The following is a 27,183-nucleotide window of genomic DNA, read 5'->3' as shown; positions in this document are numbered from 1 at the left end:
ATTAGGGAACTCTCAATTTACTACTTTGATGCCCTGTAGATTCATGTGATTGGCGGATATGACAACATGCCCGTGTTATCTTCCTGCAGGGCTCCTAACCAGGCGGTGATCCCCGGTCGGCTTTGTCCGAAAATTGAACTGATTTCAAATGACAAGAATTTACGACGGAAAAAATTTTACGTGCCGAAAAAGGCAAAAGACGGACTTTGGAAGTTTCATGCACGTTTTACTTATTGAAGTAATGTAGTTTAGCGCTGCTCTTCTATGTACCATTTATCTCACTGTTTGAAGATGCTGGCCAAGAAAAACTCGACTTTAACTAACCGAAGACAGATTTTATTAGAGTAAGGATATTTAGAGACCATCGGATTAGAACGTGATCAGAAATGAGAGCTACATTCCGTGCGGAAGCGCAATTTCAGGCCGTTAAACTCCGATTTACAAAAACAAATCACTACGACAAAATTGATGATTGAAAGATTAAAATTATCCAGTCTTCGAGAAGCCCTTATGTTATGATTGGCAATGTAAATGGAAAATACAGCTTTTGATCACAATTCGCTTTGTTTATCAGGTCATCTATTTTTTAATATTATTTCAAACGTACATAGTAGTCCAAATTCGCTTACTTGAGAGAAACCAACTTAATGTCGAAGGTCAATTCGGAGTTGGCAGGAATACCTGGCAAGGCTTGGGAGCCGTAACCCATCTTGGCTGGGATGACAACTCTTCTCTCACCACCGACAGCCATACCAGCGACACCCAAGTCAAAACCCTTGATGCACTCACCCTTGCCCAAGTTGAAAACGAATGGCTTACCAGAGGTGTTCTTGTCGAAAACCTTGCCGCTCTTCAACTTTCCGATGTATCTGATACCAACCTTGTTTCCAGATTTGGCTTGAGCACCAGAGCCGACCTTTCTGTCCTCAGTGACAACACCACCCAACAAAGTGTTGGTAGCAAACTTCTTCTCCTTCTTGTCGGTCTCAGCAGCCTTCTCAGCCTTTTGAGCCTTCTCGGCCTTCTCAGCCTTCTTCTTCTCCTTCTTGGAAGGGGTTGGGCCTTGCTCCAACTTCTCGGTGAATTGGACCTTCTTCTTGTCCTCCTTGGTCTTCTTGTTCTTCTTAGACTCAGAGGTCTCCTCGGCGGCTCTCTTCTTGTTGTTGGCCTCCTTCTCGACCAATTCCTCGATCTTACCCTCGATGTCAGAAACCTCCTCCAATTGGTCAACGAGCTCATCCTCATCTGGGGTCAAGTTGTAACCCTCCTCATCGTCTTCATCCTCGTCATCCTCGTAGTATTGGTCAAAGTCGTCATCGTACTCATCCTCATCCTCGCTGTCCTCATCGGCTGGGTGCTCGATGTAGTTACCAGTCAAGTGAACTGGGTAAGATCCAGTGACAACAAAGTAGACCTCCTCTTCTGGAGAGATGGTGAGGTCAAGGGTTTGTTGGAATTGGACCTTTGGAGAAAGAGTACAGAGAATGAACTCCTCAATCTCCTCATCGTCCTCAATGTCACTGTCATCCTCGTTATCCTCCTCTTCTTCATCCTCTTCCTCCTCCTCTTCCTTCTCAGCCTTCTTGCTCTTCTTCTCCTTCTTGGTCTCAACAACCTCCTCCTCTTCTTCCTCTTCTTCCTCGTCCTCATCGATATCGAGCAAGTCATCCTCATCCTCCTCATCCTCATCATCCAAGAAGACTCTGGTCTTCTTCAAGATTCTGACGGTGGATGGCTCCTCCTTGTCATCAGCGGCCTCAGGGTCGACGGCAGCCATGGTCAATCTGATGGTGACGGGAAACTCCTCATCCAAAGCAGGTTGAGGGTTGAATGGCTCAAGGGCCAAGTTGTAGGTGCTAATTGGGATTAAAGAAGACATGTGGGGTACAGTGGTTCTTAGTGATGGCCTTCGCGATGAGCAAAATTATATAGGATGTGTGTGCACACTAGAGAAGATAAACGAAGAATTCTTTTTGGAATGAAACTAATTAAACTAAATCTTATTAAAAGAATTGCTGAGCATTTAAAATAACTTAGTTTTTTTTTCCAGGGCTAGGCTCTTGGCTTGTTTCTCGACGTTCGACTAATCACCTTTGATCTTAATGCTAGGTGCTGAACATGATGATTGATGAAACTAAGATTGAAAATAAAAAATGGTAAGAGGAAATTTACGGATAACACTAGCTATAAAAACTCGTTTTGCTGTTTAAAACTATTGATCACTATTGAAATCTACAACATCCCTCAAAACGTTTCAAGGAATGTTCTACAGAAGCCTCGATTCTTCTAATAGCGAAACCGAAGGCATGTTTGAATACACTTCCAGTTAATCTTATCATTGTGAAATATAGACTCGAAGAACAAATACACTTTCAAATTATTTAATTCACATCTAATAGATAGTTTGCGTCCATAATAATGTAACTACAAGATGCCATATTTTTGTTTCTGTTTCGTGGGTGTATTAAATATACAAATGGATTAAAAGCTCTTAACCGAGAACTTCTTAAAACTTCAACAAGTGAGGCTTCTCACCGCTGCTCAAGGAGAAAGAAGAGGACAAGTATTGCTTCAACAATGGGGTCTTCTTGATCTCAGACAACAAAGCAGCGTCAACGGTCTTTTGGTCAGCAACTCTCTCAGCCTTGATCTCCTTTTGTGGGATCTCGTCGTTGAAGAAGTCGATCTCAGACTTCTTGATTTTCTCGGACTTCTCTCTGGCGAAGTAAGCAACGTTGTACTTGGAGGCGTCAACAGAGTCGACAGAAACCTTGGTGGATGTAGCAATAACGTAACGGGAGTTGACTCTTCTCAATGGAACACCGTTGACCTTGAATGGACCAGTGACCAACAAAGTGTTGTCCTCCAATTGCTTCAAGAAAACAACTCTCTTACCTCTGAATCTACCGGCCAACAAGATCAAGACGGTACCGGGAACAATAGAGGCACGCAACTTGTGAGGACGAGCAACCTTTCTGGTCTGCTTTGGGACAGCCGAGTCTGCACTGGGGTACCACTTTGGAGCCTGGATAGTTAGTATCACTGTGAAGGGGAAATGTGCAACAGAGAGAAGATAAGAATCGCCGTATTCAACCGGTGGCGCTTTGCTATGCTTTCATTGGGAGTGATAGTCTCTTCAAGCTTTCTTGGAGATCTTGGTAATGGCTAGGCACAAACCATGAAAGAAAGCCAGATACCAATCAAAACCCATGTAAATTAATTCTGGACGATGTCTTTGCATTCTGTGGCATGATCATGGAGGATTTCTCATCTATTGGTGGTGTTGGTGGGTACATACACTCATTGTAACTAGTTCTTGATAGTAGAATAAAACAAGACTATGATTTTTTTCCAGTGTGCGCAAATTCTCACTACAATTTTTTGGAGGGAATATGCAGGCGTCGAGCTGGATGTATGGTAGGTCTGCGTAGGGTGAGTGAGGGCAGTCACCGCAGTCACGAGAATCACGTGGCCACTATGACCATTTGCATTGGCTTCAAAATCTAACATAGCTTGGGAATCAAATCACAAAATAAAAAAAACCCGGACTAAAGAATTACGAACTATGTATGCTCCAGCCCCATTGCATTTATTAATTGTGATTTTAATGTTCTTTGTTTTCCACGGTTGCCTAAGCTGCCTGCACTCAATGTATTGGCTGCAAATCAGCCGGTTCTGGTGATACACCATTCATTAGACACTCACAATGAAAGTTGTCTCCTTATAAAGTCTAAGCGAATTTATCAATAACATGTAGAAAGTAATTATCAGTAAATCAAATTTATTGTACTATCTTAGGCATGATGCTCATGAGCTCCGTATGTGATCTTTAGCAGAAGCTCACCCTTGCCAGCTGCCACGTTGAACAACTTATCGTCTCCAACGAACTGACTCAAGTTGATATCTACCAGGGCCACCTTTTGCTTTCTTCCAAGAGCATGATGTTCGCGGATATGGAAAATCAACATGCCATTGGTAGGGGCCAGGAACACAAAATGCTCCTTGAATTCGACCTCGCCAGATTTGCTTGGCTTAACACTCTTCGTCTTAAAAATATCCTTGCTTCTGCCATCTTTCTTGAGAGTCGCCTTCACGGAGTATGCAGCTGAGTCTAGTCCCTTCAATGATACGATGCTAATCCTACCCGGAACATCCCGCTCACCGTGGCTCATTGCAGAGATCGTACTGATGTTAGTACTGTCACTGATATTTCTCAGATGACCCATAAATCCCTGAGGTCCTTGTGGTGGCGGAATAAACTCTGGTAAAATATTAGGAATTGCATTCTTCACTTGCGAAGGGACATTTTGGTTTTGTTGCTCTTCAGCAGAAGGGGCTGTCTCATGCTTTGTGCTCTCCTCGTCGCTTTCATCACGCTCGTCCTCGTCTCTGGACTCAATGTCGTCCATGGTGTGGCTCATGAATGTAGTGTCATCAGCCGCATCACCCGACGCATGGGTAGAGCTTGCAGCAAGGTTCTCCAGCGCATTGTCATGGCCATGAGCCGAGGTAGAGTCATGTTTGTGTCTGCGGAAGAAATCTTTACTACCTCTCGGTTTTCTTTCCTTGTCCTTCTCGGCAATACTGCTCAGATCAGATTTCTTCTTACCCTTTGTAATCCCCTTAATGAAATTTCCACCGAGTGAAACACCATCAGTCACCAAAGCAATACCGCTACCAACAGCATTTCCAGCAAGATCAGCGGCTCCACCGACGACCTTAAGTGGGACTCCTGTGACGTCACTGAGATCAATTGGAAGACCGGACGATTTTGAAAGTTTTGGTCTGACAAATTGTGGCTTGAAAGTTGCCCGTATCAACATCGTTCCTTCAGTATCTAATTGCAACTCAAATTGTGTAGAGTTGTTTGGTGTTATGAGTGATAAGTCAAGGTTAGCCAGTCCCAAAAGTTCATCATCATGGGTCAAATCCCAATCGTATACCTCGAGCAAAAGTACCTGTCTCGATCTAGACAACATCGGAAATTTGATGGCATCATTCCAGACCGGATTTAAGGTTCTCCTTTGTTTATCTGTTCTATGAATCTCTATACCATCGAGTTTGATGACACAGAATGGGTCCGATTTGCCATTTCTATCCACGGGTTTGAGACCACTTGCGGATAAAATATCCAAGGTGACTAGTCCAACATCAAGTACGGTATCCAAAGGAGGCAATTTAACTGCCGAGGGAATGAATTCCATCCGCACTTTAATCTTATTCTTTGCATCAAGATTGATGGTGAGTGGTTTTGCAAACGACCTCTTCAATACGTCTAGAGTCTGAAGAATCTTTTCAGTGGCAACATCTTTCTGGTCGTCGAGCTCTCTTCTTTTAGACAATCTAAAGACCACCTTAGAATTGGGCAAATCTCTCATGAAAGCTTCCACAGAAACAGGTATAGTCAAATTACGTCCATCAGCCTGAGCCGAAACTCCTGCCGGGTAAATATTGTCATCAAACAAAGTGTGAACGTAGTAGTCCGGCTTGTTGAAGCTTCCACTCAAAATCTTCACAAGTAAGGTTCCAGATCGATACTTAATGGCTTTTTCAAGAGGCATTTCGATCTTTGTAGGCTCTGGGCAGATATCTTCTTGCATTTCTACCCATTCGTAGTCATTAGGGTACTTCTCGTAGAGCTCTTTCTCTTTCAACTCCTTGGATTTCTCGGCTTGCTCCTTCTTTTTTTGTTCAGCTTCAATATCACCAATATTCTCTATCTGAGCTTTTGTCATAACAGGAATATTTGGGAAGAATGAAACGGAGTAAGACATAGTTCCATAACTTTTGCCTTGGTATAGAACAGGCTGCTCAATGACTTCCTGTTCACCATCGTAGCCAAGATAGTAGCCATCAGGACTCTTTTTCAAGAAGTCTTTAATAGAAATGGCACATGAACCTAAAGGACGATCTTTTCCTTCGGGCTCTGCATCGAAAATGTCGAGAAGAACATGTTGATGTTCATTAGCAACAGGCAAAAAGAAGACTTGATTGAAGTACGGGTTCAGAGTTTCTGCAATAATGTTTGTCTTCGCCCTCAACCTACCACTTTGAATAATTTTAACGTAGGGATCGACATCACCCACAGCTTCGAGATTGATGAGATCCTTAGCCATGCGGATGTGCAAACGTAATCCACCGATCGGAGCTTCGATGTGAGCATTGATTTCATCAGTCTCCAAAGGTAAAGCTTTCCATTTGGCACCGATTCTAAAGCGAGCAGGATGTCCATCCTTGTTCACTGGTGGGGCAGTGATCCATTGTTGACCTCTTGAAGATTCGAACACCAAATCTTGCAAGTTGGCGTCCAATCTTCCTACGATTTGGTTTTCCGCTGAATCTTTGACAATCACCTGAATTGAGGTTTGTGCTTGCAGGGTTATAAGAGATTCAAATGTGACACCAAATGCTGGCTCATTAGTTTTCTTTAATCTTCTTGATGTTTTGATCAATTCGTTGTTGACATAAACTTCAGCATATGGATCTAACAAGCCAATGATTGATTTGGAAGTGTCTAGATCAGTCGCACCAAAAAGCGATAATTTCATGATACCCACTTGCGTATCGATGTTGTGCTCTTTGGTTCCATCCTCTAAGATAGCATCGGGAATTGTTGGGTACCACTTCAAGTCGTACTCGAGTTTACCAACAACTTTTCCAGACTCTATGATTTTACTTGTCAAACCAGTTTGAACCTCTTTTTGCAAAAAGTCAATCAAAGGGACTTTAACAATACCAAGGGGAGTATCGAGCATTTTATCTGGGACCATGTGAAAAACATTGAAAGTAAGGTGATTTTGATCGAGAGCGCTGATCAAGAGATACTTTGTTTCTAAGTAAACCGGATCAGTTGTATTCTTCTTCACCTTTGTTTTCTCGCAAAGAGATTGGTTGTTAGAAACACTCAATTGCACATATGGATTGAACTCTTTGATGTCTGATGTCGACTTTAAGTTTGTAATACGTTTGATATGAACGTAAAGCACTCCGACCGAGTCATTTGACTGCTGCGACATGATTTCTTCGACATCTATATCAAGAGAGTTAGGAGCGTAGAGAAATGGTCTCAAGTTGGAATGGATAAGACCATTGACGAAAGAGGACAAACCTGGAATAAAAGACATGATGTCCAAACCGAAGGAATCACCACCCACGGGCTTCAAAGCATAGTCAAAAACAGGAGGTTCGAGGAACTGAACAGAGACTGTTTTCACGTGCGGAAAGTTCTCGTTGAGCTTCAACTTGATATTGAGTCGCCCAGTACAAGACATGTCCTCTACCAAGATTGGAAATGACTTCAGGATGAATGCTTTACCCACAGTGACACCCAATGCAACCTTGGGACTTATTTTCTTCCGCATTTCGTTCTTAGTCATGCCGTCGGTATCGTTGGGTGTGAACGAGAACGACCAGACCATTTCAATATGATCACGACCTTTCCGGGTAAAAGATTGAATAGAGTCAATTCTAGGGGCTTTCGATCCTAATGTGAACTCATCCAAAGCAATTGCCTCGATACCAAAGCCCGGGGCCTGGTCTTTCATAACTTCGTTAGCGTTGAACAATACCATATCAGATAATGCAGGCATATAGATCACCCAAAACTTTGACAAGAACGAGTTCATCCATTCCATGGTCTCCAATTCGTCTTCCAAGCGATTGGTAGAATTGACACGGAGCATGTCATCTCTGACATCCCTATTGAATCTTCTAAACTCAGCTTTATACACGGAGACAGCACAAAGATAGACGACTATGAGCCACAAGAAACTGAAGCCAAGTCTAGAAAATAGATATGCAAAGAAAGAAACTCCGATTGGCAATGCAGTGTTGCAATACCAATCGCCAAAAAAGTGGTCCAACACATAATCTTGGGTACTTCTGTATGTACTAGCTGAAACCTTCCGACCAGCCGGGATGTCCCACGATCCAACAAGTTTCCAATCAAAAGAAGGGCGCTTTCCGGGACTCGTTATTGGTTTGTGAGGCCCCTTCTCCTTCGGTTCCTTAGGAGCATCTGTAGCTTTGTCTGAACCATCTACCGGAGCTTTAATGGTGCCATTGCGAGCCTTCTGCTGCCTGTTTATTTCCGCCACCTCCTGTTTATTCACCGATTTGCTCGGAGGTTCAAAATCCTTCGGAGGAGTATTCTGTTTGTTAGTTTGAAAAGGAATCGGGGCTTTGAGTCTGTGGGGGAGAGATAGGATCACTAGCGATGAACTGTGTCAACACATATGCCGATAGCGTTCGAGAGGAATGGCCACAGTGGTCAATTGGTACATACACTTTTCATAGTCACAGCAGGAGAATTATCGAAGTGGCTGTTCCGATTCAGTTGTGCAGTTATCGTTGCTTTAGGAACAGATACTGCAGACTGGCTTAAGCGAAGAACGTGAATCTGCGGCTAAGACTGGCGGCAGGACTGCCGATGAGAAGAAGTATAAATAGGACACTGAGAAACATTTAATTTGCATTCGAAGAGGCCCGGAAAAAGAAGACCTGCTTCGAACGAATCTTTCAAGAAGAAAATAGAGCACGTTTTTTTGGCTCCCAGCACGTTATTGTAGGCACGGTGGTGCAGTGTGTTATTCTGGAACAGTGGAGATAGGCTTCCACGGGCAGGAACCACCTGAAAGGTGCAAGTTACCCGTTATGCGAATTTGAGATGATCGAATGATTCACTTTTGCAACCGTTATGAGAATTTTTGATTGTCTTTGTAATTTTCACGTCTTAAAATTGGACATGGCCATTAATTATGTATTATTAGGGCCCCTTCATCAGACAAGTGGCATCAGAAGGAGCTGAGCTCTTTTGGCAGAGACGTTAGAGACAATGCTAGGAAGTGAGTCAAAGTCGGCAATTGGTGGTTTACACAGTATTCTCTCTCTGATTTCATGAGGTTCTAATTTGCGGACAGTTTTACATTAGCTAAGATCATAAAGTAATTGTTGAAGAACTGAAGGCGAAATTTAATTCACGGGGGAATCCGAAGATACAAATAAATTTTTCAATTTTTATTTATTCAACAGTCTTTGTGAGATTTATTGTTCACATTTTTCATGTGTTATTGCGCAGCTCACACCAATAAATCTGCAAACTGGATCCTTCAGGCAGTATTATTACAAAGCAAATTACATGAAATATGCTAAATTCGTAATTTGGCTACCAAAGTATTATTTATGTAGATGAAGATCGTACAAAAAAGGATTCTTTTGATTACTTCTGGAAATTCTTATCGAACTAACCTACTCTACAGAGGCTCAGGCTCAACAATGAATCTTCTTATAACAATAAATACAAAAGGGACTTGTACAGATTGAGGAACGAAAAACAAGAAGCAACAGGTGAAATTAAGTTAGCCTGTTGTTATGGCCTATATTGACCTACTTGGTAATCACACCAGTCAAGATCCTGCGTATAACACCAGTAAAAAAAAAAAAATGTGAAAAATTTCCCTTGTCAAGGGCTCTCAAGGCAAAGAGAGCTTTGTAGATAGGCAGATTGTAGTCAGTAAGTTTACAAAGTCATAAAATATCGATGATGTGTCTTATTAATATTTAACAAAAGACGAGCGGCAGCTCTGATATTCATGTGAGCTTAGACGGACTCCAAGACAACGTCCTTGAAACCAGAAGAAACCTTCTTACCCTTCTCCTCGGTGGAACCCTCACCGTGCAAGGCCAACAAAGAGCCCAAGTCGAACTTAGGTTGCTTCAACAACTTAACCTTTCTGATGTGGATGTTTTGCAAAGGCAAGATAGATTGAGTGGACTTCTCAATCTCACGGCCGATGACCTCAGGGATCAACTTGGAGGTCAATTGAGCCAAGGTGACGTTAGAGACCTCTCTTTGCATGATCTCAACCATCTTCTTTCTAACCTCTCTCAACTTAGAGGACTTGGCGTAAGAGGTCTTCTTGACCTGGTTAGCTTGTCTCTTGGTGAAGGCAATAGCGAAAACTCTCAAGACGTAGTCGTCAGCGGTCTTGACAGTGACGTTGGCCTCAACCAAAGATTGCCACTTTCTAACCAAAGATCTCAACTTGTCGGAGGTGAAGTCCAAACCGTGGAAGTTGGTCAACAAGTTCTTACCTTGAACCTCGTCGACTCTCAACTTGACCTTTCTGTAAGAGTGGTCCTCAGAGCCTTGCAAGTCAGCCAAGCAAACCTCGAAGACACGACCCTTCAAGCCATCGGCAGCGTTCTTCAAACCAGTAGACTTGTTGATCAAAGTCTTACCAACATTTCTGTTCTCGAAGGTGGATGGAGCCTTGATGTCGTACCACTCCTTCTTGGTGAATGGGTCGACGATCTTCTTCTTCAAACCTTTCTTGCCTTTGGACAATCTCTTGTTCTTTCCGACAGCCATGATGTTCAGTAGTTAGGAAAAGCTAGAGTGGGTGTGTGCTGAGGTAGTTTTTTTTTCTCAGTCTGCGGAGTGAGAATCCTGTGTGCGCGAGGGATGCCAGAGTAGTGTGAGGGAGAGTCCCGCAGGGCAGAAGCCCTAATTCCTATGCCTGACTTAATAATGCATAAATGGTACACATACGGTATGATGTAAAATTACGTTTGAGAGAAATCCATCGAAAAATTTAGAAGGCGGTGGATTTCTCAATTTTTTCTAGTAGTAACTGATTGGGCTATTGCTGTATGCTCTTAGCTGGCGACCAGGATTGTAGGCTGGAGAGACCTGTAATCTATTAGACTAAAAAAATAGTAAGTGTCTTGAACAATATTGATTCTAGAAGAAAACCTAGGGATTTCAGAGGGCATGATTGTATACTATTCGTAGGTGTAAAGAATTGTTCTTGTTCGGATTGGTTGATCGACTCAGCACTCAGATGCCATACTTATGCCAAACAAAGCAAATCGTTTCAAAATATTTTTGAGATTTGGTGAACCAAATCCAATCCAGTCAAAAATTGTAGCCGATTTTCAAATCAAATAGCAAATCGTAGAGTATTACCTATGCATGACAATCACATAAGTGGTTGCAAATGACATTCCAAGCAAAAATACATTGACAGATAATTAATAGGTATTTATTCAGAAAGACTGTATGATCAATACCTGCTTCAACGAAATTAGGAATGCAGAAGCTTGGGCACAAGCGGAATCACTGATAGCACACTCTCTCTACGCGTATCCACTAATGATAGACATATCCAAGGTGCAAGGGTACATTAAGGATGCAGCATTTGTCATAAAACCAATACTATTAAAACCATTTTAACTAACGGAATTTGATGAATCGTAATCCAAAACGATCCTGAAAATGTTCCGTTATACTTTCCTCACTCGCTTTATCTGACCACTACCCTATCTGTGTACATAATTGGTATAGCCTACAGGACATCCTTAGATTATACCAAGAGACCACAACAAGACACTATCACGTCTCGCATATATGGCTCAGGATCAGCAACGTAACCAGTATGTACTAAGTGTTTCCTATCGTAATTCCATCGCCACTGATACAACATTGCGAGTTCCGTTTCACGTTATCAAGATTACTAACGTTCAGAGTGGCCCTAAAAGTGGGCCTTATAGGCGACTCACAGATTGGCAAAACATCACTCATGGTAAAATATGTAGAAGGGTCGTTCAATGAAGACTACATCCAAACGTTGGGGGTCAACTTCATGGACAAGAAGGTGCAGATCAAAAGCACAAATATCACGTTCCTGATCTGGGACTTGGGAGGAGAGAAGGAATTCATCAACATGCTTCCGCTTGTATCTAACGACGCGGTTGCAATTCTATTTATGTTCGACTTGACACGTAAGTCGACCCTCAATTCGATTAAAGATTGGTATCGGCAGGTCCGGGGCTTCAACAAGAGCGCCATTCCTTTTCTCGTGGGGACAAAGTACGACGAATTTGTTGAACTAGACTTTCAAGACCAAGAAGAGATCACACAGCAGGCGCTTCGATTTGGCAAGGCCATGAAGCTGCCGGTTATCTTCTGTTCGACTAGCCACTCCATCAACGTGCAAAAAATATTCAAGGTCATTCTAGCCAAGGCCTTTGGCGTGAAATTAGTTCTAGATGAGATCGTCAATGTAGGCGAACCCATTCTTGTGTACAAGTGATTACTTATTCTGACGATGCTAGAATCTTGCTGTGTCAAGGGCTGAACCAATCACGGGAATGTGGAGACAACGTAAGAAGGTATTTACCCCGGCTAGAATTTCAAAACAATAGGATCCAGATATACAGATTGAGATAGAGTCCAATCTACAAGAGACAAGTGGTGAGCTTGTGGGCGGTATCTACGCTTACACCCATTTGAAAAGAACGAAAGGACATTAATAATTGTTATAGCTTTATTGCAGAAACTATTCTATCTGCATTTTAAAACTTTCCGGAGAGGGTACAGCGATGCGGAATGCTTCTTTCTCCTAAAGCACACATTACACCGTTCCCAACCTAGAGAACAATTTTCTGCAAATGTTCACACTTCCAAAATAGATACGTTTTTTATTCAAAACTTAATTGATTCTAAAATTGTACTCATATCGAAGCATTTATTTTCCATATGGAATTCAAAACAATGTTAGTGCACAAAACTCATATCATACTCTGTAAGACAGATCCATGTGCCAATAACTCATTTGACACGTCTCAACTATACAAAGCACACTCCGATAGCAACAAAAATACAATCTTCATTGCACTCTCTTTTCAAATTTTATTTAGATCACGGCACTACAACACAATTGTCTCAGTACCACTAACCTGCCACAACTGATATATACCCCAGAATGGCCAAAAAACTAAAGGATCTTCGCGAATGGGAGATCATATTCAAAGAAGAAAACAGTGCAGATCCCTCTACACCAAGCAGGCGTAGTCGAAGAGGTGCCGAACAGTCACAATCGATAAAAGTTCACAGAGAAGTGGATGATACAACACTAGCGAAAGGTGACTGCCTTCTTCTCAGTGGCGACTCCAAGCAAGGAAAAGGTGGCTCATACATTGGAGTTATTGCTGATATATCAATGGGTATCCAGAAGTATCTCGATATCACCGTCATATCTTTCGTGAAAGCCCTGGAGATCAACCCTGATATTCTTACAGACAAGGTAGAAGGCGAACTTCTCATAACATGTGAAACAACATCAATCAAATTGACAGATTTTGTTGAGAAAGTTACTGTTCTCGCGTGTAACGAGTATCAACAAGTGAAGGATGGAGGCATCTTGTCGTCCTCTGTGTTTTTTTGCCGGAAAGCCACGGATCGCATGCATCAACAGCTTTCCCCAGAATTCGATTTCAAAGAATGGCACCAGTTTTTGCTCGAAAATATGCAAGAGGCTATCAGCTACTTGGCTGATCGTACACTGGTAATTATCTCGCCAAAGAAATGTAAGAGAGTTCTAAAAAGTATTCACCAGAGTCGCCAAGTGTCTCCATCACCAAGCAAAGTCAAAACTTACAACGAAGATGATTATGCTGATTACGATTCATCGGACGAGTCCAGATTTGATCTGAGCTCAGATGAAAATGACGATCCTGAAGTAAAAAAACCTACGAAGCTTGTATCTCCCCGCAAACGCAAGGCTCAATCGGTGAATTCAACACCCAAAAAGAAGGCTAGAGAAGCTGCCCTGGAATCCGGTGCCTTGAAACAAGTCTTGAATGTCCTCTCTCCTTTGAAGAAAGGATTCAAAGTGAAATCAAATGCCGCTAGTCTTCCCTCATTGTCAACTTCCAACCTGCCGACAAAGAAAAAGAAATCCACGACGTCTGAAGCATTCAGAGAACTCCGTGAAAAATTACATACTTCTATCCGTATCGATCTGCTCCCCTGTCGTGAGGAGGAAGTCGAACAATTATACATGAATTTAGAGAGTGCCGTGATGGAAGGTGTGGGATGCTGCTTGTATGTGAGTGGAACCCCTGGTGTGGGCAAAACTGCTACGATCAGAGAAGCAATTGGCTCCTTGAGAGAGAATGTCACACTGGGCTATGTAGACGATTTCGATTTCCTTGAAATCAATAGTCTCAAACTAGTTTCGCCCATAACAGCCTACGAAAAGTTATGGGAGCATTTATGGGGAATTAAGGTTACCCCTTCGAATGCTTCGCTATTGTTGGAGGAGTACTTTGGACGGAAGGAGCCAGACGACCGTAAACCTCTCATTGTAGTCATCGACGAGTTGGACCAGCTTGCAACAAAAAATCAGAATGTGATGTATAACTTTTTCAATTGGCCAACTTATCCCAATTCCAAACTCATCGTCGTCGCTATCGCAAACACCATGGACCTTCCAGAGAGACTCCTATCAAACAAAATTGCCTCCAGATTGGGTCTTCGTCGGTATACCTTCAGAGGTTACACTGAGGACGAGTTAGGAACTATCATTGCACACAGACTTACCCTACTCAAAAATGAAAACAAGAGAAAAGTAACAGTCTCGGAAGATGCTATGACATATGCTTCCAAAAAGGTGGCACTTGTCAGTGGTGATGCACGGAGAGCTTTGACAATTTGTCGCCGTGCTGTCGAAATTGCCGAACAAGACTACCTACAAAGTACTAACACCAGTGGCCTACGCGAAGACGAGCAGACATTCTCCGTTCGTATCTCACACATCAGCAAAGCTATAGAAGAAACCACAAACTCGCCACTTAAACAGTTCATTGCCGAACTTCCTTTTACGGCTAAACTAGTGTTGACCGGTATACTCCTTCTTGTGCGAAGATCCGGTGTTGGCGTTGTGCCTCTAGGTGACGTTATTGATGAGATGAGAATATCTTTGTCGCTCCTCACAACACAAAAATCCACCCAAATTCTTCAAGACTTACCTGGTCATGTCACATACATGAGTCTCTTATTTAGTGACGATTCGAAAGGTGCCTCAATATCAATGGTACGTAGCAAGCACTTGGAGTACACTGTTAACGGCCTAGTCGAACAGGGGATTATTTTACAACAGAATGTTAATAGCCAGCGTTATAGACTGGTTTCTCTCAATGTTTCAGAAGATGAACTTCTTTCTGTTATGAGAAAAGATCCCGATTTTGCAGCCATGATATAGGGAAACACATCCGTGCATCCTAGTTGATGTATTGAGATGAGCATCTCGGAGATCTAACTCACACAAAAATGCCAGAAATTGACCCCACTGAATTTGTACAGGTCGAGGGTGACCAGCAATCACTTCAGTTCCAAGACCCAAAGCAACAGGGAAACTTTGAGTTGGGTGTTTGTATGGCCATCTACAAATGGGATGAATTAACTACAGCCGTGGACAACTCATGGGGTGGACCTTGTTCAGCAGACAAAAGAGACTGGATCTCTGGTGTCGTAATTGACTTGTTCGAAGAAAAAATTGTCGATGTTGCTTTAATTGAGGAAACACTCTTGTATGCTATGGTTGACGAGTTTGACACTGAGATTGACAATGATTCTGCGTTAGAAATTGGTGACTTGATTATGAAGATCTACAAAGACTGCGCAATTCAGTCGTATGATCGCGTAGACCAATTGTATGCTCGTTACCAGGAAAAGGAAGCCAATGGTGCTTCGAAGTTGCAAGTCAAAGTTGGCAGTGACCCAAACAATCCCGATAGCTCTGAAGACGAATCTGATGAGGAGGATGAAGTTCCACAATTGCAAGAAGATGATATGGCTGTTGATGAACCTGAGGTTCAAGGTCCAATTGTAGACGATGACGGGTTCGAGCTTGTCCAGAAGAAGGGAAGAAGAAGATAGGTTTTAAGTTTATTGAGATTTTAATAGGATATTACGGCGGGAGAGAGAAAGAATGTATTTCGGATAATTTGTTATTTCGACATGCTCTAAAAAATATCATGTGCTAAAAGAATTCCGGGGGGTGTACGATCTGGCTCGATTGAGCGAATTGAGCGAATGGATGGAACTGACAGATGCACGCTTGAGTGCTTTTGGCCTTTCAGAAATTTCTTCTAGCCCTGTTGTTGCAACACTGGTTCTGCTCCCCGTGCGTAATCCCGAGACTTTACGTACTAAAGAGTTCGTGAAGTTGTCCCCAAATTTGATACCGAACGGAGCAAAGCTTCCAGTCTCAGCATGGTTTTGGTAGAGTTTCAACAGAGTGTTGGCCCAAGGATTCGATTGGAGAAGCCCTTGTTTCACATATTCTTGGAGTAAAGCATCAGGATTATTGTTGGGCTGACCCGTATTTCCGACCCACGAGCTAGCTAATCTTCCTAATATTGAAATAGAAGATGAAAGGCTTCCCATGATTGAGATTCCTTGCTTGATACTGATTCTCATTAGGTCGTAGGCGTTGTAGATATCCCAATACAACATAGATGTGTACCAGCCAAGCGATAAGTCGTTCCAAGAAATTTTCAAGCAATCGGAACGGGTAAACGGCAAAGCATCATATGGAATCATATGCTCGTGCTCTTTGAGTACTTCGTCAAATTTGCAGAGCTCTATCTGCTTTGAAATGTAGTATTTGTCAAACCTGAGTTCAGCTCTGTTGGACCAGCAACTATCAAGCTTTTGTTTTAACCCAGGGATAATGATGGCACAAATGACCTGGAGCGCGTCATTTCCTCCCCATGACATTCGAAGGGTGGCATCGACAGGTAATTTCTCTTGCGCCTTCAGGGACATTCCACAAGGAAAGTTTGGGCGCAAGGCCAGTTCTAAAAGAGCATCTTCGGCCAGCTGAGTGTTTGGAATGGTGTTTGTGCTAATGACAGAGTTATTTCTAGACCCTACGATCGGGGATTCGGCTGAATCGACAGGAGAGATTATTGAACCTTGATCAGTATCAAGTTCAGAATCAGAAACCATAAGTTCCACATCTGAGTCCATTGAGACAGAAGATTCTTCCTCTTCTTGAAGCCTTTCTAAAACTCTAATCTCATTGCGAAGATGTTCATCATCAAAAAACTTTAAAACCGATGAGATAGATTGATACATGCTTTCATTCTCAAGAATCCCCATGAGCAAACAGCTTGATGCCTGAGGGTTCTTGCAGCATGCAACAGTTATTGCTCTAATTAGAAGAGAAAGGAGTTCTGCATTCTTCGAGGACCTCCTCAAAAATTCCCTATTAGAGAAGAGCGATACAAGGCTATTGAGGCTTTGACAAGCCTGATAACAGATACCTCCCTCATGATTGATGTTAGACAATCTTAAAGACACATCTGAAGATGCCTTGATGTCACTATTGAGAACTGGTACAATATTGTACAACATCTCAGTGAAACTAAACCATAAGAATTCCCTAAAACTCTCCAGGATGCGAGATATTTTACCTCCAGATTGAGGAGTGATAGCGTTGAGTAATTGACAAGAGTAAACAATGAAAAAATCTCGCAAAGACATCGGGGATCGTGTTTGAAACTCAGGGGGAAACAGATTGAGAAGGCCCTCAGTCATCTGGAAAATAGATAATTCAACGAGAGGTTTGTCGGTACTAATTGCTAATAGGAAATAGGTTGCAACTTTACAGGAATGAGCATGTTGTGCCACATCATGGAAAGAGTACACATGAAAAAGCAAAGCAGTGATCGCCTTTTGGAGATAACGTTTCGCTAGAAGTCCACGGACAAAAGAATTACATTGGTAAAGCTCCCATAGAAGGACGATGCTTGAAAGAATAGCTGGAGAGGGCGATTCAGAATAGGATACTGCGCCGCTTTCAGAATTGTGTGGCTCAAGAGGGGTTCTCATGATATCAACGAGATTGGAAACAAGAAACATTAGTTCCAGTTGCGTATTGAGTTTTGAAAAAAATAGCTTGGTTTTGTTCATGCCACGTTGCGAGCGACCAGAGACAGTTTCCGAAGGGACCGGGTATGAGATCATGAGGGCTACCAATTGTCCAGCCATCATCAGGCATGTCATCTGAGCCTCAGAGAGCACTTCTTTGTCACCATCAGCGCCGCTGGCGAGTGGCTTGGAGTTTCTAGCCATGAAGTTAAAACAACTGAACACCAAACTCAAGCACGCTGGTTTTGGAAGATCGCTCAGCAACACATTCAAGAATCGAGACCCGCTCGAAACTACCTGAGTCACTTTTTCATACATTGGCGAAGAGCACAACGTCAATAGAAGGCGAAGGATCTCGCTGCGGTTACTGACATATCTATAATTGAGTTTGGTAGCATTACTGTTCCCACCCAAGCCAGCTTGCCAGAGAATATATTCGCCCAGAGTACGCCAATTGGGCCCGTCAACGGTCAATTTATCGGTGAAAAGTAATTCTACAAGAGATAGAATAAGTAGGGTACCGAACTGAATCGATTTTGGCAGAGAACCGGAGGAATCTGAAGCTACACCGTGGTTCAATAGAAGAGGCTTTTTTCTTCTGCGAGGTGTGAGAAATGCAAAGTCGTACTGAGATCTCCAGAATAAGTTCTCCTCTATTCGACTGACGTAAGATGGAAGTTCATAGACTAAAGGTAGTAGCTTCGTTAGAAGGCGAACGCTATTGAGAAGCTCCTTCCTATGAGAAACGCCAGATCGTGCCTCCAGAATGATATTCTCACAGCAGCGACGGACAAGAGTTAGAAAATTGGGGAGGTTTTGGTCTCTAATGTTCTGCAAATCCCGTAGATTGTAGATATCAGAGGCATCCGACGGAGAAGTCCAAAACTCACACCAGAAGGGATCATTGTCAAGGGGTATTAACCTCCCTTGGGCAAGCTTGAGAAACTGATTTCTCAAATCGGGTTTGTCGTCCATATAGTTCTGGTGATGGTTATCAGTACTGGTCGTAGCTTAATGAGGATACAAGTATGCCGGATAAACCATATGATCTTCGCATGGAACAATTGAATAAGGCCTTGTGCAGGTGACTGAGAAACAGCAGATAGAAAGAAGAACTGATCGAGGGGAAGTTTCGTGAAAAATACCGGTTGAATTTATTTTAGCTGTATGTCCATGGCCTTTGTGCCTCATGACTGATCATGAGATCGCGGCCCTTGAATCAGACTGTTGAAGTAAAGATACGTAAATGAGAGGGCAGTAGTTAACTGATTTACACGACACGGCGTGCCTTCGAAAACTCAGCGGAGCAAAGAGCATCCGAATTGCGTCGACGCACACCTATAGCAGGTGTTTCTCCCACATCAATGTTCATTCCTGCTTCGCCATCTTCCTCCAATTCGGCATCCATGCCCAAATCGTCTGCGTCGCCCGAATTGACCCAGTGTGCGGGAATTTCCAACTGACTGCCTGTGTCTTTCGTGATCCATGATGACGGGCTTTCGTACCCGTCACTCTCATTCTCAGAGTCAAAATGGAGGGCTGAGCATGTAGACAAAGCATCGTATATCTCTTCGATCGAGTACTTTTTGAGCAAAAGCGATTGCGCGCTCTTGTGTTTGGTAGCTGCCTCGGCATGTGTCTCATAAACTCCTTGCTCCGTGGCGTTTCCTTCCCGTATGAGTAGATCTAATGTTTCCACATATTCAGAGTCTCCGGAAGTTGTGAACAACAGACATGGGATAAGTTGTAAATACAAAACAGGCACGCCATCAACATCTTTAATGGCATGCAACGCAATCAGTGTGTACGGAAGTTCTAAACCTAAGTTCTTGCTTTTGGCCCAGATGACAAAGGTGGAGTTCAATACGAATAGCGCCACCGGGCTTTCCAACACCAGTTGTGCATTTGCGTCCATGAATTTGACTCGAGAAAAATCAACGCTTATCTCGTAACCCTCGCCACCAGCATGAAGCACATGTTTGTCGTTGTCTTCCAGCGAATACCTGGCAGGGTACTGAGACTGGTAAGAATCCACCAAAACGGTATTCTCCACACTCGGACACTCTTTCACTATCCGTGGAGTAGCAGGCATTGGTCCGGTTAGGGGTTTTCACTTGGTTTGTTGAATATGTGTGTTTAGATGGATTTATTAGGGCCCATCCATATGCATGTCATTTATGCAATTGCACATGATACTGGCGAGGTTTTCGTGGATTCAAGTTTTGGAGAAACACTTCTAATATGAAGATTGGACATTCTCAAAAACGATATTGGGATTTTTTTTCCATTTTTTTTTGGCTCTCGCTTCGTGGTTTGAGTCACCCATAGCGCTGGTGCGTCAAAATACTAATTGCACAGACTTGAGGTTGGGGTAGTAAAAATAGAAAAAAACCGGACATAATTCATAAAGTCATCAAATAAAGAAGTTGCATATCCACTGATCCCCTAAAATGTTTTGCTAAAGAACCAGTAATTTCATTAATGTCATGATGTAGCTATAGAATTTATAGTGACCATATACCAACGTCAAACTTATTCAACTGGTGAACTTGCGCATAAGCTTCAGGATAGCGGAGTTGTATTTGTCGTCGTTCCCAATCTCGCTCCGAATCTTCCGTTTCCTTTGCTCGTCGATCTTCCTAAGTTCTTCTTCACTTGGAGGAAGAGCCTCGTTCACCAAATCCTGTTTCTTCGCCTGCTCAAAAGAGGTGATGGCATTTTGCAAGCCCTGTCTACCATTCATTAACAGACCTTTTGGTAACTCGCCTGAGTTGAGACTCTTCAAATGTGCAACCTGCTCTGACTCCTCTCTGAGAAGCTGATACATTCTTGCCACCCGACCGATAGCGAGAACCTTGTTTCGCAATGCCTGTTTCTTATTTTCCAAAGTGAGCTCTGGCTCTTCCTCTGGTATCGTTGGGACCTGGCCGATTACTGCCTCAGGCAATGTGAATGACGACTGTAGTGGAGACAGCTGTGGAGTGTCTTCTGTTTGCGCGATGGCAGTCTCTTCATCAAGCTCCTCTTCCGTACAGATGTTGAGAATGGACATCAACATATCTGTGACTTTCTCTCCTACGAAAGGAAGTGACCAAGTGAATACATCCATAAAATGTGGAAGCCAGTATGGATGTGGAGAGCTATTGAATTGACGAATGTTCATGACGTTGTTTTCATATTTGAGAACAGCGGCCTTGTTGTTGTAATTGTCCAAGTAGTTCGGAGCACTAAACATTGTTAATAAGGACGGAAACCCAGTGGTTTTGGACCGCTTGTACATCCTATACCCCGTGTCTTGTGCTTCATGTGCGCGAATAATCGAGAGCAAACCTGTTCGTTCGAGAAACTGGGAGCTTGCTTTAAAGGTAAATGCATAAGAACAACCTCTGACAGTATTTCTGAGATATGGCCTGTCCTCAGCATCATCGTCATAGTCTTCAATAGGGTCAGCCCAGAGCAAATCACACATGATACCCTTCGTAGGGGGCTCGCGGAAGCGGTCAATATTTCTTACGTCGTCTAGAGTCTTGAGGTCAGGCGAAAGACCACCATGAACACAGAAGAATTGGTTGTTCATAATGGCCGCCAACGGCAAGGCATTAAACGATTTGAGCGAACCCTCGTATACTGTAAGGGAGTATTTATGCAAGCATTCAGAGCGGAATGTAAAGTAGTCGGTCAAATGTTTACATTCGTGGTTGCCTCTGAGCATGAAGAACAGCCTAGGATAGGTGAGTTTCAACGAGTAGAGGTATAGTAAGCACTCAATGGAAAATGAACCACGGTCTACGTAGTCACCCAAAAATAAGTATGACGTCTCTGCCGGATCGCCTCCCACCTCAAATAATTTCATCAAGTCATAGTACTGTCCGTGGATATCTCCACACACCGTCACTGGCGCAGGCACTGTCAATAGAGTAGGCTCTGACGCCAAGAGCTTGGTGGCATTTTCAAGAATTCGAAGGGCCTGATGCTCCTGTAGCCTACCCTCATCGAAAAAGTGTTGTTTGAGGAACTCACAGTTCGGAAGACCATTGGGCAAGAACACCTCTTCGTCTAAGGGATTGAATGTAGCAGGCGGCTTGACCGAAGAAACTACACGGTCTGTGGTATTGATCTGGGTGCCATCCTCGGTCGTGTATATCCTGAAGTCTCGTTCGACCGCCTGCAGCGGTTTATTGATAGCGTCAAAGGCGTTTTTGAGCTGTTTCCGGTTCTCCTGTGCGTCCTGAGGCATGTGTTGACTTGGTGCGATGGTATCGGGTACAGGAGAAGACAATTGTGTTTTATATTCACAGAATTTGTGATGCGGGATGGTCTGTGAGGAAGAGGCTTGTCCTTTCTATCCAGAGTACTGAGTGTGTATAAGGTGGGGGAATGATTCGAGGTTCGTTCATATCAGCGACACAGGAACAAGTCGAGGTAATACGGAAGCGAGGCTGTATGGATGAAATCGACCAATCAGATTGGATCGGTTATTGTACATGTTGAATTGCACTCTAATATTTTTTCGCTTTAATTCTATGTTTCTTAAAGATCGAATTTTTGTCCTCACGTTGAAATAGTCTGTGAGGAATCAGTAGAAACTTACATGGCTCAATTCTTGACGATTCGAATATAATCGCTAATCGAACACTTCTCGATTTCTGTAGTTTATGAGGCATGACGGTATTCAATGATGACATTGAAAGTATGCATCTGATTCAGTCTCAAATTCCAGAGTTCTCATATCGATCCAAAGTCAACATGACCATGGCCCATAAATACAAGAGTACGAAAAAAGTAATTCGTGACTTGTCTACTTCTACAATTTCAGAATAATTTAAATAAAATCCAATATTTAGCTATACTAGCAACATGTTACCGGTAAGCTTCAGATGGGAACGATCAATACTCGAAACCGCTCAAAGCTTCACTACTCACGTATTTCACGCGGGCACTGCCACCCAAACCATTGAAGGTGGTGGTCGCAGCAGAAGTGTAAGCACCTAATTTGCTGAAGTAAAGCCAGTCGCCAACCTGTATGTTCGCAGCCAACTGAGTCTTCGACAGAACACAGTCCAAACCATCGCAAGTAGGGCCCCAAATGGAAAATGAATGTCCCTTGTTGGCGCCACTCTTACCCTCGAGATTATAGTAAATCACCCCGGAGTGCTTCAAGACCTGCGCAGTTGGATGTTGGTGGTCAAAGAGAATACAATTCAAATTTCCATAAACACCATCATTGATGTACAACATGGCCTCCATTCCCTCAGAATTCTGGCCCAAGTCTCTACGAGCAATAACGTGAGTAGCAAGGGTAAAAGCATTAGCCACCATGAATCTGCCTGGCTCAGCCAAGAAGCGAATCTGTCTATCTTCAACATAAGATTCAGGAAAGAAATTGGCCAACGAACAGCGAACCATCTCGGACGACTCTTCGAAAGTTTCGCGCTCAAAACCTCCGCCAATATCTAAAATGTTCATCTCAAAGCCGTACGTCTCGGCGGCGTTAAACACATCACGAGAATCCTTAACCGCCTTGTAGATGGAGGTGAAGTCTTTGGCACCGGAGCCAACATGGAATGCGACACCTACAACATTGATACCCAAAGCCTTGGAAGTTGGCAACAAATCGTTGAGAGCGGTATCCACAGAGCACCCAAACTTGGTAGATAATTGGCATTGAGCAGATTCGTCATCAGTGACGAGTCTGATCAAGACCTTACAGTCCGGGTGGAACTTCTGCAACTTGTAAAGCTCTTGCACATTGTCAACAGTGGTTAAGTTGACCTCATTAGCTCTAGCGTGACGAATGAAGGAGTTGGTCTTACATGGGTTAGCATAGACGATGCGAGAAGCATCGAAACCAAGCGCCAAGACGGTGTCAATTTCTTGCTTGGAAGCGCAATCAAAATTGGCACCCAAGTGTCCCAACAACCGCACAACATTCCTGTCAGTGTTACACTTCACAGCGTAGTGGGCACGAACGTTAGGCAACTTCTCCGTCCACAACTTGTAGGCACGGGCTACCTCGCCAAGATCGGCCACGAAAAACGAGTCCTCCTCGCCGGCTTCACACACATCGTGATCAATGTTTTGGACCTCGTTCACCAATTCTTGCCCAACTAACTCGCAGGAAAGATTGCTATTTTGTCGAGAAACCGAACCTTCGAAGGAGACTATCTTCGGCGGTTCGGGATTAAACTCGGTAATCAAGATGGAATCATCATTTTTCAAGATTTCTACTGCAGAAGCCATAACCAAGTTTGGTTTTGTGGAAGGGCAGGTTCAAATAAGCAACAAGAGATCGAAGTCGAACGACTCGGGGGAGCAACAAGCTAGGAAAGATTCTGTCTGGAAAACAACTTACTCACGGAAGGTGTGAGTAGTTCAGCGATTGGACTTCAAGCGGCAGCTCTCGTAGGTTTGAAGGTTTTTCAAGCAGAAAAGTTGACGTGAAAAATTACTGGAGCTGTGTGCATATGTACTCATCGGGCTCGGGAGCACCGCAAGAAAAAAAAAAAAAAAGATGACGTCAATAGCAGGAGAGGCCAGAAATAAAATCGGAAAAGATTTCTCGCGACAATTCAATCTGAAGCCAGATCAAAATTTACACTTTCTTGAATCTGTACCCCATCATCCATGCATCTGGTTGACATGAACCCTGTCAAGGGCCGCCATCTGCAGCTTTCGTGCAGTCCCATACAAAAAAGGGGGTTCGACAAACGCATTCCCGATGTAGGGATCTAGGGGTAAAAAAAATTAGTGATGATATATCTGGTATTCAAATTATAGCTCAATAAGTGGTTCAGGCTCTGCCCTCTGTTTTGGCGCCAGCGGAACACCGCTCGTCTCAGTCGCAGATTGAACCTGCTCTATACGATTTAAGCTAGGGAAACGCATTGATGCATGTTCTCGCGCAGCGGGCTCGGTGGGTTCGTCCGCTTCATATTGATTCTCAAGCGGAGGGAATCGACTGGATACGCTCTCAGTTTCATCAACATCGCTGTCCTCGTCCGGAGGGCTTGAAGGCTCTTGTGGATACGAACCAGTGTAATTAGTAGGGATGTTATTGCTTTCTGGTAAACCATATGTGGGACTTGGAAGCTTCGGATACATTTCTGAGTTGACAGGATACATTGAATCGCTTCTTTGTCTACCAGAATCTGCAATTTTTATGTCAGAGGGATTCAATTCGGAGACAGAGTAAGGCGCCGTGTTGTGTTTTTCAATTGAAGGAAGAGGTTTTCCATTAGGTACGGACTCCTCTGAATTTTGCTCAATGAATTGACCTGAGCCATTTGGATAAAGCTCCTGCTGACCAACAAATCTCTCTGAAGAATCCTGATGGAGCTGCTGCCGTTGTAGATGTTGTTGGTTCCAATGTTGGGTTTGCTGACCTGTTTCTTGCGGGCTTTGGAAGTACGTTGATTGATATTGGTTTTCGCGCCTGTAATCGCGGTTCATGCCACCAGTATGCTCGGGCTGTTGGAGTTCTGGATCTGACGTTGGAGGATAGGGGCTGTAGTAATTCGAGGGTTGAGCAATGGAGTGCCTACTGTAAGCATTGTTGAGCATGTTCTCCAAAAATTGATCGTAGAGTCTCGTGATAGTGCTAATTTTGTTGTTCATCTCCAAGAAGTACTCGTACTTGTCTATGGAGTCTCTGAGAGAGCGATTGAGTTTGGGTTTCAAACGCACTACCTTACCGTGTAAATCATTTAAATTCTGGTCGTTGAGAATATTAGCCTGCTTGAAACGATCATTCTTTATACCGTTCATGAGCTGAACAAATAAATTGATGTTCTCTTCATCTTGTTCTGTCAATTTCTCTGGCTTCGGTGGGGCAACCTGACGCGTTATCGATTGTTGTGTATGGGGAGAAAATTGTGCTGCGTTATACTCGTTACTTTGAGAAGGTTGACGATCATATGTCGAAGAATTGTAGGACGGCTGGTCTTGGCTGTTGGAATACGCATTTGCATCAAAGGGCATGAGGTTCAGATACAAATTCGGAATTGGCTCTCGGCTAGCCTCGGCAGCTTCTGGTGGGTCTTTGAATGGAGAGCTGTCAGCATCTTGATAGTCTTCCAAACTGGCCTTGATTGCGGCCTTCAAATCTTCATCGAGATCTTCATCACCATTGGAAGATTGGACAACAGGAGGCGGAACTGCAGGTCGAGCAAATGATTGTGGCACCAGAGACTCTTGCAAGCTTAGTTCAATGGCTCTCTTCAATTCATCATCATCATCCTCCCCGCCAGTTCCTGGGTGTGTGTTTGGCAAAGCAGCTCGGCTTCTTGGGTGGGATGGTTGCTTGGAACCACTACCCTTGTGAATTTGATTGCAATCATCACATACCCTTACTGGAAGCAAGATACCCAACGAAACCAATGGGATATTGTTGGCAGAGTGTGTCTGACAAAACACTCCACCACATGCTCTACAGTGATGTTTTCTGTTCATTACAGAAAACGGAGTGTAACAGATCATACACTCCTTGCCGTCGATCCAATCCGGCGGTGCCTGTGAATCGACAAAATTGGCAGCTACAGAACTTATCAGGGGATCAAGTGGTGGGAATTCGTACCCCTGGGTGCGCAAGTTTGTGAGAACTCGATCCAAGTAACTAGCCTTGCCACTCTTCTCAAAGTAAGCAGCCCATTCCTGAACGAGCGTCAAAATCTGTTCTCCTGCCTTCATTTTGGCTGTATGCGAATAAACCCTATAGTTTTTTGTATCATAGTGAACCTTGAAAATTACCTCCACTAAGTAGTCAATGAATTCCTTGGAGTTGATCTCTACTAAGAAGTGACTACCGCCATTCTTGACACACATGTCACACAATTTGAGTGTGGAAGCAAGCAAATTGGGATTGGTGTAAATTTTGGTGAGTCTTTTCTTCAAACATCTCATTGCCTGCTTCGGTTGCACTTTCTTGCTCCTGATTTCGTCGGTGATCTCTAGAGCGATAGCGACATCTAACTCGCCATTGGGAATTGATTCCGATGTGGCCTCTTCGATTTTGGCATCCAAATCGGCCACTGGATCAGAGCTGCCAAACCATGACATATTTTTGGTGGATTGGAGGAAGAAGAAGGTGGAGTTATAGATAGTAGTCAGTAATCTGACAGCGCCCCTTGTACTATGCAGAGTGTGGAGATAGTGCAGTGTGTGAAAGATTAGAGCGAAAAATAGAATATCTGAGGGAAAATCAAAGATAATGCAATCGGAGCTAAGATAAGTTATCATTTAATTCAATTAGCTTATTTAAAGGTTGCATATTTTTCGTGTTGGTGTTCTAGTTGGAAGTATTGTCTTGAACTATCTAACTTGGGTCGATGATTAGCATATCTACGGATTTGGCAGAAGCAGCGATTGCAGAATTTCTTTTATTTGATGCGCTGTTCCATTGCAAGTTGGAAAAGCGCCCTCATTGTATTGATACACAATTGTTCACTCACGATGAATACCATTGCAAC

The 27,183-nt window shown here is 43.4% G+C and overlaps 11 protein-coding genes across 11 annotated transcripts; 3 read left to right on the top strand and 8 right to left on the bottom strand.

The window, feature by feature from the left end:
* Positions 1-625: 625 nt before the first annotated feature.
* On the bottom strand, positions 626-1,879 carry PUMCH_000187 (uncharacterized protein; the record flags this gene model as incomplete). Its single annotated transcript, XM_063019281.1, has 1 exon — positions 626-1,879. One exon carries the CDS (start codon positions 1,877-1,879, stop codon positions 626-628), a length of 1,254 nt encoding a protein of 417 aa, XP_062875351.1.
* A 1,915-nt stretch (positions 1,880-3,794) lies between these two features.
* PUMCH_000186 (uncharacterized protein) lies at positions 3,795-7,682 on the bottom strand (the record flags this gene model as incomplete). The annotated part of the gene is made up of 1 exon (XM_063019280.1): positions 3,795-7,682. The coding sequence occupies one exon, from the start codon at positions 7,680-7,682 to the stop codon at positions 3,795-3,797; it is 3,888 nt and encodes a 1,295-aa protein (XP_062875350.1).
* Positions 7,683-9,598: 1,916 nt separating this feature from the next.
* On the bottom strand, positions 9,599-10,369 carry PUMCH_000185 (uncharacterized protein; the record flags this gene model as incomplete). Its single annotated transcript, XM_063019279.1, has 1 exon — positions 9,599-10,369. One exon carries the CDS (start codon positions 10,367-10,369, stop codon positions 9,599-9,601), a length of 771 nt encoding a protein of 256 aa, XP_062875349.1.
* Positions 10,370-11,579: 1,210 nt separating this feature from the next.
* Positions 11,580-12,092, top strand: PUMCH_000184 (uncharacterized protein; the record flags this gene model as incomplete). The annotated part of the gene is made up of 1 exon (XM_063019278.1): positions 11,580-12,092. The coding sequence occupies one exon, from the start codon at positions 11,580-11,582 to the stop codon at positions 12,090-12,092; it is 513 nt and encodes a 170-aa protein (XP_062875348.1).
* Positions 12,093-12,764: 672 nt separating this feature from the next.
* On the top strand, positions 12,765-15,044 carry PUMCH_000183 (uncharacterized protein; the record flags this gene model as incomplete). The annotated part of the gene is made up of 1 exon (XM_063019277.1): positions 12,765-15,044. One exon carries the CDS (start codon positions 12,765-12,767, stop codon positions 15,042-15,044), a length of 2,280 nt encoding a protein of 759 aa, XP_062875347.1.
* A 68-nt stretch (positions 15,045-15,112) lies between these two features.
* On the top strand, positions 15,113-15,721 carry PUMCH_000182 (uncharacterized protein; the record flags this gene model as incomplete). Its single annotated transcript, XM_063019276.1, has 1 exon — positions 15,113-15,721. The coding sequence occupies one exon, from the start codon at positions 15,113-15,115 to the stop codon at positions 15,719-15,721; it is 609 nt and encodes a 202-aa protein (XP_062875346.1).
* Positions 15,722-15,817: 96 nt separating this feature from the next.
* PUMCH_000181 (uncharacterized protein) lies at positions 15,818-18,694 on the bottom strand (the record flags this gene model as incomplete). Its single annotated transcript, XM_063019275.1, has 1 exon — positions 15,818-18,694. The coding sequence occupies one exon, from the start codon at positions 18,692-18,694 to the stop codon at positions 15,818-15,820; it is 2,877 nt and encodes a 958-aa protein (XP_062875345.1).
* Positions 18,695-18,989: 295 nt separating this feature from the next.
* On the bottom strand, positions 18,990-19,811 carry PUMCH_000180 (uncharacterized protein; the record flags this gene model as incomplete). The annotated part of the gene is made up of 1 exon (XM_063019274.1): positions 18,990-19,811. The coding sequence occupies one exon, from the start codon at positions 19,809-19,811 to the stop codon at positions 18,990-18,992; it is 822 nt and encodes a 273-aa protein (XP_062875344.1).
* Positions 19,812-20,255: 444 nt separating this feature from the next.
* On the bottom strand, positions 20,256-21,956 carry PUMCH_000179 (uncharacterized protein; the record flags this gene model as incomplete). Its single annotated transcript, XM_063019273.1, has 1 exon — positions 20,256-21,956. One exon carries the CDS (start codon positions 21,954-21,956, stop codon positions 20,256-20,258), a length of 1,701 nt encoding a protein of 566 aa, XP_062875343.1.
* Positions 21,957-22,606: 650 nt separating this feature from the next.
* PUMCH_000178 (uncharacterized protein) lies at positions 22,607-23,959 on the bottom strand (the record flags this gene model as incomplete). Its single annotated transcript, XM_063019272.1, has 1 exon — positions 22,607-23,959. The coding sequence occupies one exon, from the start codon at positions 23,957-23,959 to the stop codon at positions 22,607-22,609; it is 1,353 nt and encodes a 450-aa protein (XP_062875342.1).
* Positions 23,960-24,490: 531 nt separating this feature from the next.
* On the bottom strand, positions 24,491-26,953 carry PUMCH_000177 (uncharacterized protein; the record flags this gene model as incomplete). The annotated part of the gene is made up of 1 exon (XM_063019271.1): positions 24,491-26,953. One exon carries the CDS (start codon positions 26,951-26,953, stop codon positions 24,491-24,493), a length of 2,463 nt encoding a protein of 820 aa, XP_062875341.1.
* Between the last annotated feature and the right edge of the window lie 230 nt (positions 26,954-27,183).

The sequence above is a fragment of the Australozyma saopauloensis genome, chromosome 1 (genome assembly GCF_035610405.1).
Source record: "Australozyma saopauloensis chromosome 1, complete sequence".
NCBI lineage: Eukaryota > Fungi > Ascomycota > Pichiomycetes > Serinales > Metschnikowiaceae > Australozyma > Australozyma saopauloensis.
This window is presented reverse-complemented; position numbering and strand designations above follow the sequence as displayed.